The following is a 13,334-nucleotide window of genomic DNA, read 5'->3' as shown; positions in this document are numbered from 1 at the left end:
CTGAATCATGTTGTAAACAGAGGTGGAAGTTTGTCCCTTCCTAGAAATACAGGACACCAAAATACAAGCATCAGCTTAATTCTGCACTAAACTGAATCCCTCTACATCTGCAACTTGCAGCAATGCCTGGTTGAAACCAGAATTCACATATCTTCATAAAACTGAAAAGAAGCAGAGTTTTTGTGTTGTTTGTTCTTTTTGCTGCCATCATTTCTAATTCAAAATAAAAATTACATTTTTAAATGTTTTTCTTTTCTTCTGATACTTTTTTCCTAATTCTGGCTTCATCCCACCCCTCCATTTTCTCTGCAATAATATGGGAGAAAAGTAGAGGAAAAAAATAGGAAGTGTAACTCAACACAAAACTGAAAGCATTGCAAAACTAATAGAAAAGCTGGCTTTTTTTAATTCTTGAATTTTGTTTTTTAATATAAAGAAAGATAAAAAAATTGCATTCATTAAGCTACTCTGTCAATTAAAAAAAAAAGGTACAACAAAACATATTCTACCAGCTCCCATTTTCATGAACTAGTTAGTTCACACTGCCCTCTTCTCAACTGTAATATAACTACTCAGCCTTTTCACAGGCTTAGTGCATAGCAGAAGTTCTCCATCTCACTCACTACTAGAGTAAAGCTCTAGATCCTATCCCTGTTGCAATGAATGAATGAATGTTAAGTGTGGCTTAAAATATAACAAGAGAGACAACAACACAAATGAGCATGGGTTGTTACAGCTTATTACTGTGCATTCATACAAGGGAATTCTTCTTCCATCTGAAGACCCAAACCCCCAAAACAGCTGGGTTATTTATTGACCCTGCCCAATCACCATCATCCTGTCAAAGCAAGATCAGTCTTCAGACCCTGCTGTCTTGTTGCATGCTGAATTCAGTTACAGGAAATAGAAGGGGTAGGGTAAAAAGTAAAAATAGAGATAATCAGTTTCACTTTATATAATGTTTTCTGGAAATGCAGCATGATCTTTAAAAGAAAAAAATGAAATTAAATTAGCCTGTAAATTATTAAAAAAACCCCACAACCAGACTTCTTGGGTGTTTGTTGTTTGGGTTTTTTTTTAAACCTTGAATTCTCAACACTTATAAATATTTATTTGTAATGAAATCTTCTAGCATGATGCACAAAAATAAACACAAATATCTACAACTACTCCATCCTGGACAGTCAGAAATGCTCATGCCAGAAGGCTCAAGGTAACAGGAGAATTAGGCTGCTATGAGTCTTCTGCCTAGACAAACATCCCAACAACCCTGTGACTGAGAGCAACAGAGGCTAACACCTTGTGTTGATAACTACGATCAGTCTCTGAGTATGCTCGGGGAAAAAAATAGCTATTTTAACCGAAGATAGTTTTGCGACCTCTTCACAACCAATGGCTCCCATTTCACACTTCTTCCACTGATCACACCTGTCCTAAGACATTGTCTAATTCAGAGCACATCATGACATAAGTTTCTAAACTGAATATTCCATTAAATTTGATACCAATCATATGATGAGTAATAAAAACTTCTGGAAAACTATTTTTGGGCAAGGCAAAAGCTTTGAGGCTGAGAAGTGTAATTAGACCTTACTGCAGGCAGTTTGGGGACTGTTTGATGGATGACTTTTTTTTCAAATTATTCATCCTTGAGAACTGGCATTTCACAACTATGTTCAAGCAGAAGTTCCCCCAGCTTGCAAGGATATGTTCACCAAGTCAGATACCATACAGCAGGAGCCCAGAGGGTGACATTACGCTGCAGCTGTGAGGTCATTGCCAAACACAGCCTATTATTTCACATGAACACACTGATGAGTGATAATTTTACGAAGAAATTAATCATTCTGCTTCTTTCCCATTAGTCCTCTCGTTACTCTTTTGGGTTTCCAAGCAGACAGCAGGAGGTCAGCATACATCAAAGGCTGTCAGCCATCGGAGAGTGCAAAAAACCTGCTTCTCTCTCTTCCCTTACCAGAAATAGCTTCCCCAATATAGTCAAGAAATGCAAAATTAAGGAGGAATGTGACTTAAGGCAGAGGCCACAACTAGGGGAAAGTGAATCCCCATGAGCTGTGAAGTGATGAGTCTTTTCATAAGGAGGTTTCACTTATGCAGAGTCAAAACATATCCAAAATATTCTTCTGACACTTACCTAGGCACTGGTAGTCTGTAAGGAGATCATCTGTTTCAGTCCAGTCCAGTGCTGCTCCAAAGCTATCGATGCAGAAGGATTTCTTAGTGTCCGGGTCTTGCTGGGAAGGTCTATACTGGCCATCTTCACCACACTGCAGACCCTGCTCATTGCTTTGACAGTATGAGATACCTGTTACAAGCAAACAAGAAAAGAAAAAAGGTACTTTGATAATGCTGTCACTGGGTTTCACAGAATGGTTCTGGTTGGAAGGAACCTCTGGAGGTCATCTGGTCCAATCCCCCTGCTCAAGCAGGGCCACTGAGACCTGGTTGCCCAGGACCATGTCCAGATGGCTTTGGAATATCTCCAGGGATGGAGACTCCACAGCCTCCCTGGGCAACCTGTGCCAGTGCTCAGCCACCCTCCCAGTAAAAAGGCGTTCCCTGATGTTCAGCTGGAACTGAACTCCTGTGTTTCAGTTTGTGCCCACTGCCTCTGGTGCTGTCAATGCAGTAGGACAGTGTTTCAGGGCTGTAGGACAAAAGCGCTCCAAGTACAGCAGCGACTTCACTGAAAATTGATCTATAATTTGCAGTGTTTCATGCTCTGAAACATGGTAGTCTCCCTGCTTCGTTGCTACTGCAATTCATATTCCAAACATTTTTAGGATTCTCTGCCATTGATCAAATCTCCGTTTATGCTAAGTACTGTAAAGCAAAGTAGTACAGAGAAGGAACTCTATTTTCATACAGGTTTGTTCAGTGCCTGCTGCAATGGATCTGTGAAATGTTATGAACAACAGTACAAGAGCCATCGCATCAATTAAATTGGCAAACTCTTCAGACTTTTTAAGGAGAGAGCAGGGAAAGAAAGAAAGAGTCTAAGCTAAATGTGTACAACATGGCCTTTTGGGAAGGGCTGGCACTGAGACTCAGCACGCAGGTAGGGTGGAAACAGGCAGGTTTAGCTGCAGGCACTTGCAGTAAAGAAAACCTAAAGAGCAAACTTTTAAGCACAGGAGTCCAATACCAAACAGGGAACACATATGGAAATGAAGAATGACAACTTTAGGCAAAAACTAATTGATGTCAGGGTGCATTACAATAAACCTGTTCTTTTATCGCACCTAAGAGAATAAATAGGTTGAAACAGAACAAAGCAGACTCTGTACTCACCGATACTCCCGAGAAACCCATTCTTACTACTCACATTGATTTTTATGCATGAGCTAATTCTGCAGACACAACTGAATTGGGACTTAATAAGTAACTTTCTTTACGGAACTGCATTCCAAAATAGGTCATTTAAACTGAATACACCACCTTTAGTGAACTTATCGATAGCTGCTTTGTGAGAAGTGTTTGCATTTGCAGGGGAAAGAGCTGCACAAAGACAAGATTACTTTAGTGTTCATGAAAGCAACAATAAATGAACTCCATAAGATATTTCTCACTGATACTGAACATCCAGATATCATTCCTGAGGACAATGAACACGTTTTAAGGAACCACAACATCCTGGATGAGACTGACCACTCGTTTCTCATGTATTTTTGGTCAAAACACCAGACAGTTTGTTCTGTTCTTGTAAAATGTCTTTGAATGTATGCAGAACAGATCATATCCATCCAAAAAACCCCAGAGGAAGGATTTTTTTTTTTTTTTCCCAAACTTACAGATGGAAGAAAAATATTCCAGTAGTTATTTGAAGCCAGAACACAAAGGATAAGGGAAAAAATGAGTACAACTTACAGTGATCAGCGCTGATGGCCCCATAAGAGTTGGTCGTTTTGCCCACAGGACACTTGATACAGGAGGAACGTCCTGTCTGATGCTGATAGTAGCCAAGAGGGCAGGGAATGCATTCATCGTTCTGGAAATGACTGCCTGGAGGACAAATAACTGCAAAGAGAACAATCACCTTATTACTCTTTTGGAATCCGACCAGTTCAGGCATTTGCACACATATGTGTGGGTATGTATATATATATATTAAGCTGGTAGACTTGCCACAGGCTTCAAGCTTTTCATATATGTATTTCTAAGTGCTGTAACAAAGGTAAACACTCCTTAAATGTTCATTAAACTCACCAATGACTGGAATACAGACTATGGTCTTTTTTTTTTCTCAGATCACCCTAAAAATGTTCTTGAATTAGTGCACATCAAGCTGTTTGGAAATGCCAAGTCCAGGCCTAACTTCCATTTGTCAAATCCATTTCTAATAAGATAATGCCCTTTGTGGATACGTTGTCATAGAAAACAAAGGAACACAAGCTACAGAGTAATTTCTCACACTACAGACAGAAACAGGAAGGCTTCTAGGAGTAGGAAATCCAAAACCATCATATAGAACCACCATATGGTAACACTTTCATTCAGAATTCCTGGTAATTAAATTTTTGGTAAGCACTTCCAAACTAAACAGCAATGGCTGGATTAAAAGTCACTAGTTGTGCACATGACAACCCAAACACAAAACAAAAAGATATTTTTAGTCTGCACATATATCATTTTCAGAACAATCAGGAGTAGTATTTCCAGCTGACCTGTTGCATGTTAGAAATAAAATTCTTTGTCTTCTGCGAAGTCATGAAGTACTGTCTTTCCCTCCAGATCATTCGAACGAACATTAAAGCAGAAGAGTCACAGACACATTTGCAGGACAATACCTTTACTTGTTATTTCACAGCTGCTTTCCAGATGTAGATTTCCTTCAAAACACTATCAAATGTATATTTTGGGACTTTGACAAGGTGCAAAACGTCATTTCTGTTCTTTCCCTATGTCTTGACAGCAGTTTAAGGTTGTATGAGAGAGAAACAGTAATGGAAAATTGGCCACCCCCAGTACAACCCATATGATGAATTACTGTTCTGGCCAACACACCGGAATGTAAATTAATTTAACTTATAGAAGCACCTAAATTTTAATAGAATAAAAAGACAATTAATATAAAAATGATCATATCTTCCTTCATCTGCTCTAACTGGTCCAATGGGAAGGTCTAGGGTGAGACAACTGTGAGATTGAAATTTTCCTCCCAAGTACATATCAAGGTAATTACTCTAGGTATAACACATATCTAAAATCAATTATGGAGCCAAAAAATCCTCCATCAGACAGAATTCTCCTTTCTCAAGCACATTATTTAATACACAAGAGTGTCTGGTACATTTTAAAGACATTTTCCAACACATGCAAAAAGGATCATACTCATTGCAAATGAACAACAGTTGAAATTAAAATGAAATGAGTAATCCATGCCTAAATTGAAGACAAAATGTAAACATGAGGGACACTAATTAAGCAATTAAAGTTTAAAAAGGAACAAATTAAGCTCTTCAAAGCATCCTCCTGTTTTTGTAGTTGTAGTCATGATGTAAAAGTAACATCTGTGTCTCCTATCACATTTTAAGCAAGTAAAATTCCCTTTTGTCTCACACATTAGATTAACAAAAGGGCACAAAGAACAGCAAAAACTGTTGGTGCAGAGAAGCATGTTTTCTAGACTCTATAACTCTTGGAGGCACAAATCATTTCAGCTATAGGTTACATTCAACACAATCACATAGAGGATAGGTTTGATTCTAGAAGTCAGACAAACCATCATATTGTACTTCTTCCAAGCTTTAACATTCACACATCTTAAGAATATAAGAAACTAGACAACAGCTTTGTGCCAAAATCTCAGAGCTAAGAGTTAGCACTGAGTCCAGACTTTGTATCCCTGAAATAGGAAGGGAAAAAAAAAAAAAAAAGCCCAAATTTAATCCGTTGCTCCGGCACATGAAATTTGGAACCTGGTCTCACTTCTAACTAGGCTCGAGCTTCTGTGTACCAAGGGAACAACATGCTGGGTAGCAAATTCCAGGCTAAAGAACAACTCACTGGAGCGACTGTGCAGATACCACTCCTCATAGTAGCCTCCTTTTTCTTAAAACCAGCTCTCACTACACCAAGCATGCTTAAAAACTGTCAGAACTGATCATTACCCAGTGCTTGCACTGCTCTTTCCTCCCTCCAGGGATACTGAAAAACTTTGCGATATCAGATTCTTGATCTAGATTACTAGAAATGAAGTCTTGAACTGCCAGCTCAGCTATAAATCTAGGACTTTATTTGATTTGGGTTATGCTCTGCTCAAAGCAATTCTGATAGAATTGCCAAGCATTCTAAATAATAAAAGGAACCAGCATAAAAATGTGTAATAAAACAAAGATAACTCACAAAAAGGCTTCAGGTTTTCTCCTGAAATAAATGGGGGGAGAATGTTTGAGTTCATAAAGCTACCTCCTGGACAGTTTCCAACTCTCTTCTTTTGGACTCACACCTAGCAATGAAAGTGTCCTTTGCCCCTTTAAAATTTAGCTAAAATAAAACTGTTACCTCAGACTCTTAAGAAATTATATTCATGAATAACTGTGAGGTAAAGTAACTCAGTGTAAGACTGAGACAAATAAAAAAATGTCACATAAGAAAAACTAACACATGATAAATGTTACCCATTTTATAGGCAAGAAAACATGAAAGAAACAGATGACTGTAAGGAAAATACATGAGATGAAGAGACAGGTTCATGCAAGCTGCATGTTCCTAAATGAAAATATTAAGTTTACTGAGAACACCAGAAAGCTGCCGCTACTAAGAGCTGTCCGTGCTTCCTGAAGCAAGGGGAAATGTCATTTACAGTGAAATAAAAACAAACAAATAAGTAAGATCAGGATCCAAGAAGACAATTTGTATTGCAACAACGAGGTGGAACAGGAAAGGGAAGACAATAAAGAAAGAAACCACGTCACCCTCACACAATAGATACCACACAGGTGATAATTCTCACTACTAGTCCCTATTATTAGTAGAGAAACAGATGCAGACAGAATAAATGACCAGAATATATCCATAAAGCAAAATAAAACTAAATATATATATATATGTATGCATGTATCTTAGAGAAACCAGAAACAGAATTCCTAAATCCCCTGTTTAGAATAAAATATGCAGTCCTCCCACACAAACCAGTGTCCAGCAGCACGTATACCATGACATCTTAGAATATGAAATCTCTGCCAAAAGCTGGAGCATAAACTGTCTCCTTTCCACATCTCTACAATAAGTCTGCTTTACCGAGTGACTTTTTCTACAGCTAGCTGGTTCAAATATGTACGAACTAACTCACAAGGTAAATTAATTCACTGCTTCCTAGAGGCCTTTATCCTTGGCAGGAAATATTTGGCAGAAGGATCCAATTCTTTGTAAGTTCTTCTGCTCTAAGTGATGGACTCTACTCTATAAATAATGATACCTTTCATCAGTACAACAGTACATCTTGTTAAGTAACTGCAAGTTGCTACAGACTCCGGATTCTCAGTAAGAATTAATATTTTTTTTTGCATGGTGTATTTAAATAACCAAAATCTGAAGTGTTTCAGACTATGGAGATGAACTGTGACTGCAGTCAATTTACCCTTAAAGGTCCAAACTGGAAACTGCAGCAGTTCAGAACTGATTCATCACTTGATTACTTTGAAGCCCTTGCCCAGGCATTAGGAAGCTCTCCTACCTTAAAGAGAACCACCATACCAACCAAGAAGGAAGCTAAGTTGTTCATGTATTTTGATTTGCCATGTATTTTGATTTGCTCCTAGGGTCTCTAACTTAAGCTGCATAGTGTTCAAGTTTTCCCATCTGAAAATACTCCCCATATTGGAAAACTTATCCAATACTTGCTATTGTTGATCTTATACCTAGAAGTGGTACATTCCCACTCTCTTCCCCCCCAAAAAAAGCTAGGCATAGTGAATACATCCTAAACTGACCCAAGTAACACACAGACTCACTGATGCTAACTGGGCCAACGAGAACGATCAGGGTTGCACTGTAGGAGGGTTGATGTTGATAGAAACAAGAGCAGGGCTATTAAGGCTCTTTGGCAGCATGACCTGGTACACAGGACCGCTAGGCACGGCCACGGGGATCCATCAAAAAGGTAGGTTTGGCAGCCCTAAGCAGGATGCTGGCAGAAAGGCAGCCTGTTCCAGGGAAGCAGACTAAACAGAAGGAAAGAAGATGAGAAGAGGGCAGAAGCGCAATCAGGTCTGGGTGCTGGCTGACACCGAGAAAGCTTCCATCTGAGCTGGCTGGACTTGTCCCAGGAAATCACAATCTCAGGATTTTTGCCATTTCTGCATCTAGGTTTCTATTCTGGGTAATGTGTTATCATCTGAAGCACTGCCTACATTATCTTTGTGAAATCTTCTTATTAATGATCACGTACGTTATAGAAAGACCACCTAATACCAGACAGAACTAAAAAATCCCCCAAAATGTTTGCAAAACCTTCTAGACAATGTCAGTGCCATGATGCCTATTTCCAAATCATTAAATCATTGGTTCAATGCAAGGACTGAACAGTAAGCAAAGCACTAATTCCCATCTCTCCTCAGATTTATCATTCATGTTGGCGCTTCATGCCTTTCACATATTAACCATGAACACAAGTTCACTGATGATTTTCTAACTGTAGCTTTATACTGATTCCTAACAACATCAAAGAAGGGAAAGCTAAACTGAGACATACCACATCCTTGTGAATTTGGGACTGCTTTCCCAGAAGATGAAGTTCTTCGAAACCCGCTTCTACATCCTAGTTGCACACTCGGAGACAGATCAAACTCTTCATCCCGGGGAAAATCAATGAAAGAGTCTGCTAGGAATAGCTTGGAGTCCAAATGCAGCAGAAAAGCACCATCTTTAATCTCTTTTATAAATGCTCCAATGAGATTTTCTCCCACAATTGCATTTTCTAAAGGGGGAAAAATACAGCAAAATAGCATGAAAGAGACTTCCAATATGGGAATGGATAACTGCACAGAAACTGATGAACTTTAAGTTTAAAACATAGGCAAATACAGAAATACAAGCATGTTAGCAAACAGCAGACAAGAATTAATCTGTACAGCATCTATCAGATTAAAGGCCTAATCTCAATATATGTAGAAGGTGCTAAGGAAACAGCAAAAAAACCCCAACAATACCCAGGATATTAAAAAACTAAAGCATCGGAGAACAAAATTTGATTTCTGAGTTACAAAAATTCAGCAGATGAAAACCAGGATTATCTGACATTCAGATTTATTTTATTCCTGTTTTTTTCAATGGGTATCATTTGCCTCTTTTTCAGCATTTTGTTGGTTTGTTTTTGAAGGCCAGAATCTGTAACAATATAATAATCACCTTCCATCACACTACTGATATTCAACATATCCACATATGTAACAGGCATGTTCTTCACGTTTGCTGAAGCTGGTGTTTAAAGCTGGAAAACAGTGAGTACCTTTCCTACTCTCTATATTCTTAGTTGCCCAGACAGCTTCCTTTTGATGACTTGTGCAAGGTCAATTTTCAGCGCTAGAGCAAGAGCAAATTACCCAGTTTGGCTGGACCAGAAGTACTACGAGGACAGTGTTCCCAGGGGATTTTGTTTGCTATCATGTTCTGTTTGTCCCTGCAGAGTTTATGACATTGAATGAAATGTTGATGTGGTTTACTGGTCCAAATTTGCAAGACAAGGGCCTGCTGTAGCTACAGGTAATGGGCAGCCCAGTAACCCAGCAGATGGGGAAGTTTTGGGACTACACTTATGACCTTGGATGTTGAATTTTCACAGGGAGGATGATACATACATAAAGAGAACGTGAGGAATGTTACAGCTCACATGCTGTACAAAGATTATTATTTTGTGACTTATGTGTCCAAGGCAAACAGCTGAGGGTATCGCTGCCTTCTCACAGGATGAGTTTCCTGCCTTTGCACTGTAGCCCATGGGTGGCTTTTCAGTTGTGCGAGGAGAGAATTTCACAGCCTGGTACGAGGCTCCAGTGACACAGCACTGCCCTCCTGCCCGTGCTGAATGGACCCCAGACGTACACCGCTTTTTCTGAAAAATCATCCTAGACCTTTAATACTGAAGGTGTAGGTGTCCTCTCTTCCTGAAGGTTGGTCCGTAGCCAATTGCTGTCGTGTAGACATTGCTTCCCCCCTTGCAGAAGAGGGACATGAGGTTTTTACACTTATGGGCTAAAGTGAACAGACCTCTCATTAAAGCTGGCAGCTGTGTCCTTGTATTCTCAATGTTCCGTTTCCTTCGGCTTTGAGCAACCTATCCTTCTGCTGCACTGACACATACTATAATCAACAAAATACCACTTGGTTTTGTTCAACCCCAGGCCAAAATGATACTCAGTTCGCGCAGAAGTAATTGGAGATCACCACATAACCAACAACACTTTGCAAATGTTTTGCCAGAAATTGTCTCATAACTGAAAGCAGGAATAAGCAGATTAGCCTTTTATTCAAACAAATATCCTTCCTAATTGTCTAGTGACTAGCTGAGGCAGAATTAAAAATCACCTTGAAATGACAGCCCAAGGGAATTCACATGTAGAAAAGCAGCCAATAATCAAACCAGTAAGAACCCACTTAAGTCTGCTGAACGTCCTTTAGTCTAAAGTGTTTCCCTGTGTTGAAAAGTTCTTAACACTATCACTGATTGTGACTCTCCTATGACCAAACTATGTATCCACGCATATACAATATCCTTTACATTCAGAGTATGTAAATGAGTGTTTAACTGTAGTATACATGTTCATGCATGGCAAGTAGACAGGTACATCCTGGAATGTCTCAGTAGAGAACAATTCAGTGCCTGACGGACGTGCCAGCCACAGACTTGCTGCTAACGTCTTCCGCGAGCTGCCTTGGTTCAGCCCTTCCAGCACAGCTGGCCAGCTTGGGAACACACTTCCCTGCGGACATAAGACCTAGCTTCTGGTCCAAGAGGAGCTTCCTGGGACCTTCAGCATGCTCTAAAGCATGGCAGATAAAACAGTGCTTCCCTGGTTTTGCTCCTGTTTTGCTGAACAATTTTGGCAATTCAAGCTACCACGCGTCTCGTACGTTGTTAGATTTACTGGAAGTTCTTACTGAGCATTTGTCCTGGGCCTGGTATATCTTTAGGGACTTCAACTTCTCAGGGGACAATACATCTTTTCACATACAGAAATATCCTGCAAATGGTTGCATCTTGTGTTGTGCAGTGGGGAAAAAAAATCTGATTTAAGGTTTGCTTCTGTTGAATGAAGCACTAATTTCAACAGGAAAGGTCACCTAGAGTTTATATTGGCCAAATGAGAGAGTGAGAGAAAAGAGAAAGAAAAAAAGTAAATTTGTTCTTTTTTAAAATTTTCTTTAAGGAAAATACAGAGCACAAAGACACAGCTTAAAATATCGATTGTGTAGGGCAGGGATTGATTTCCTCCAGTCTCACTGATGGGGACTGTTTACTATATGTTCATCCACCAAAAGCTCATTTTTATAATCCACAGTATTTTTGCCTGTTGAACAGAAAAGAGAAAAGTTGCTGCAAGTGATCCTCAATATTTTAGAGCTGAGGTCTAAGCTACAAAGCCAAATGGTATAAGATCCTTCAGGAAGGGATTTGCACAGCCTTGGAATTTAGTACATGAAAAAATCTGCAAGGAAAAAAAGTAACAAAGTATTCACAAGTGATTTAGATTTGAAATTCTCCATTGGGAACATATGCATGCTGTGCTTCTGTTTAGTAATATTTTCTCAGCTACTTCACAGGAGAAAAAACAAAATAGCAAGACCTCTCATTTACCCATAAAGAAGCTAGGAGAAGAACAAAGCTGGTTTAGTAATGTAGATTTTCAAATCAGAGAGCCAATTTGCTCACCCTGTGTAAATACACCAGAAAACTCCTCAAACAGAAAGACCCAAAGCTGCCTTAGAAGGTAATGGAAGTTGATGGTGCCAAGAGTATATAGAGAGCAGGTTCTGCTCTGCCTCTTATGAAACCATACAGTCATTCCCTGAAAAGCAGTTTAGTACTACAGGGAAATTATAATGTGGAGAAGGTAAAAAAATGTAATGCCCTTGAAGTGGAACACTCTCAAAAGTAGAGTTTAATGTAAAACCAAACACACTTATTCTTTGATCCATCTTCTGAAAACTGCTTGAATATTCATGTTTACCCTATAATCTGGAGCAACTGAATGGATGTAAACATAAACAGACTGTAAAGCCAGGAACCACACGACCACTGCAGCAGCTCTCTGTGTCCCGAAGGCTTTCAAATTTGATTCTGATCAGGTAAAAACTGCTGTAGGCCACACGTCTCCAAGTCTCCAAGATAGAGGGAAGGACACGTGCAGGCAGAGTTATTTATATTTAGTCCTGGGAACACTACTGCAAAGCAAGGAAACTGGAGAAAAGGTGGCACAGAGGGCATTTGAACTTGGGATATGTCTTTTACCTCTTTTATTTTAAAGGGAAACATTGACTGCTTTGAAAGAAGTTCCTTACACCATCCCTACCTCACTTGGAAACCACAGAAAAATTCTGCCAGTCAGTGATCTCTGCATAAATTGCTCTAGGACATCTTAGGTAAGGGTCATTCTTTAGTGTTAAAGGTAATGTAATAAATAGAAAAAGGGGAAAAAGAAAGAAAGCAGAAATACAGGCTGGGAGATGAGTGGATTGAAAGCAGCCCTGCGGAGAAGGACTTGGAGGTATTAGTGGATGAAAAACCGAACATGACCCAGCAATGTCCGTTTTCAGCCCAGAAAGCCAACCGTATCCTGGGCTGCATCCAAAGAAGCGTGACCAGCAGGTCGAGGGAGGTGATTCTCCCCCTCTGCTCTGCTCTCATGAGACCCTACCTGGAGGACTGTGTTCAGCTCTGGGGGCCTCAACATAAGAAGGACATGGACCTGTTGGAGTGAGTCCAGAGCAGGGCCACAAAGATATCAGAGGGCTGGAGCACCTCTCCTATGAAGACAGGCTGAGAGAGATGGGGTTGTTCAGCCTGCAGAAGAGAAGGCTCCAGGGGGGACCTTCTAGCAGCCTTCCAGTACCTAAAGGGGGCCTACAACAAAGCTGAAGAGGGACTTTTTACAAGGGCATGTAGTGATAGGACAAGGGGTAATGGCTTTAAACTGAAAGAGGGTAGATTTAGACTAGATGTAAGAAAGAAGCTCTTTACTGTGAGGGTGGTGAGACAATGGAACAGGTTTCCCAGAGAGGTTGTGGCTGCCCCATCCCTGGCAGTGTTCAAGGCCAGGTTGGATGGGGCTTTGAGCAACCTGGTCTAGTGGAAGGTGTCCCTGCCCATGGCA

General features: G+C 40.0%; 1 protein-coding gene across 1 annotated transcript in view; it reads right to left on the bottom strand.

Annotated features, from left to right (window-relative positions):
• TG (thyroglobulin) overlaps positions 1-13,334 on the bottom strand; it is a 158,398-nt gene that overhangs the window by 114,050 nt on the left and 31,014 nt on the right. The window contains exons 20-22 of the mRNA XM_075024393.1: positions 8,717-8,941; positions 3,889-4,038; positions 2,156-2,326 (exon numbers count right to left, since the gene is read on the bottom strand). Coding sequence (XP_074880494.1) covers positions 2,156-2,326; positions 3,889-4,038; positions 8,717-8,941 — 546 coding nt within the window. The remainder of the gene's footprint in view (positions 1-2,155; positions 2,327-3,888; positions 4,039-8,716; positions 8,942-13,334) is intronic.

This window comes from Buteo buteo, chromosome 3 (assembly GCF_964188355.1).
Source record: "Buteo buteo chromosome 3, bButBut1.hap1.1, whole genome shotgun sequence".
Lineage (NCBI taxonomy): Eukaryota > Metazoa > Chordata > Aves > Accipitriformes > Accipitridae > Buteo > Buteo buteo.
This window is presented reverse-complemented; position numbering and strand designations above follow the sequence as displayed.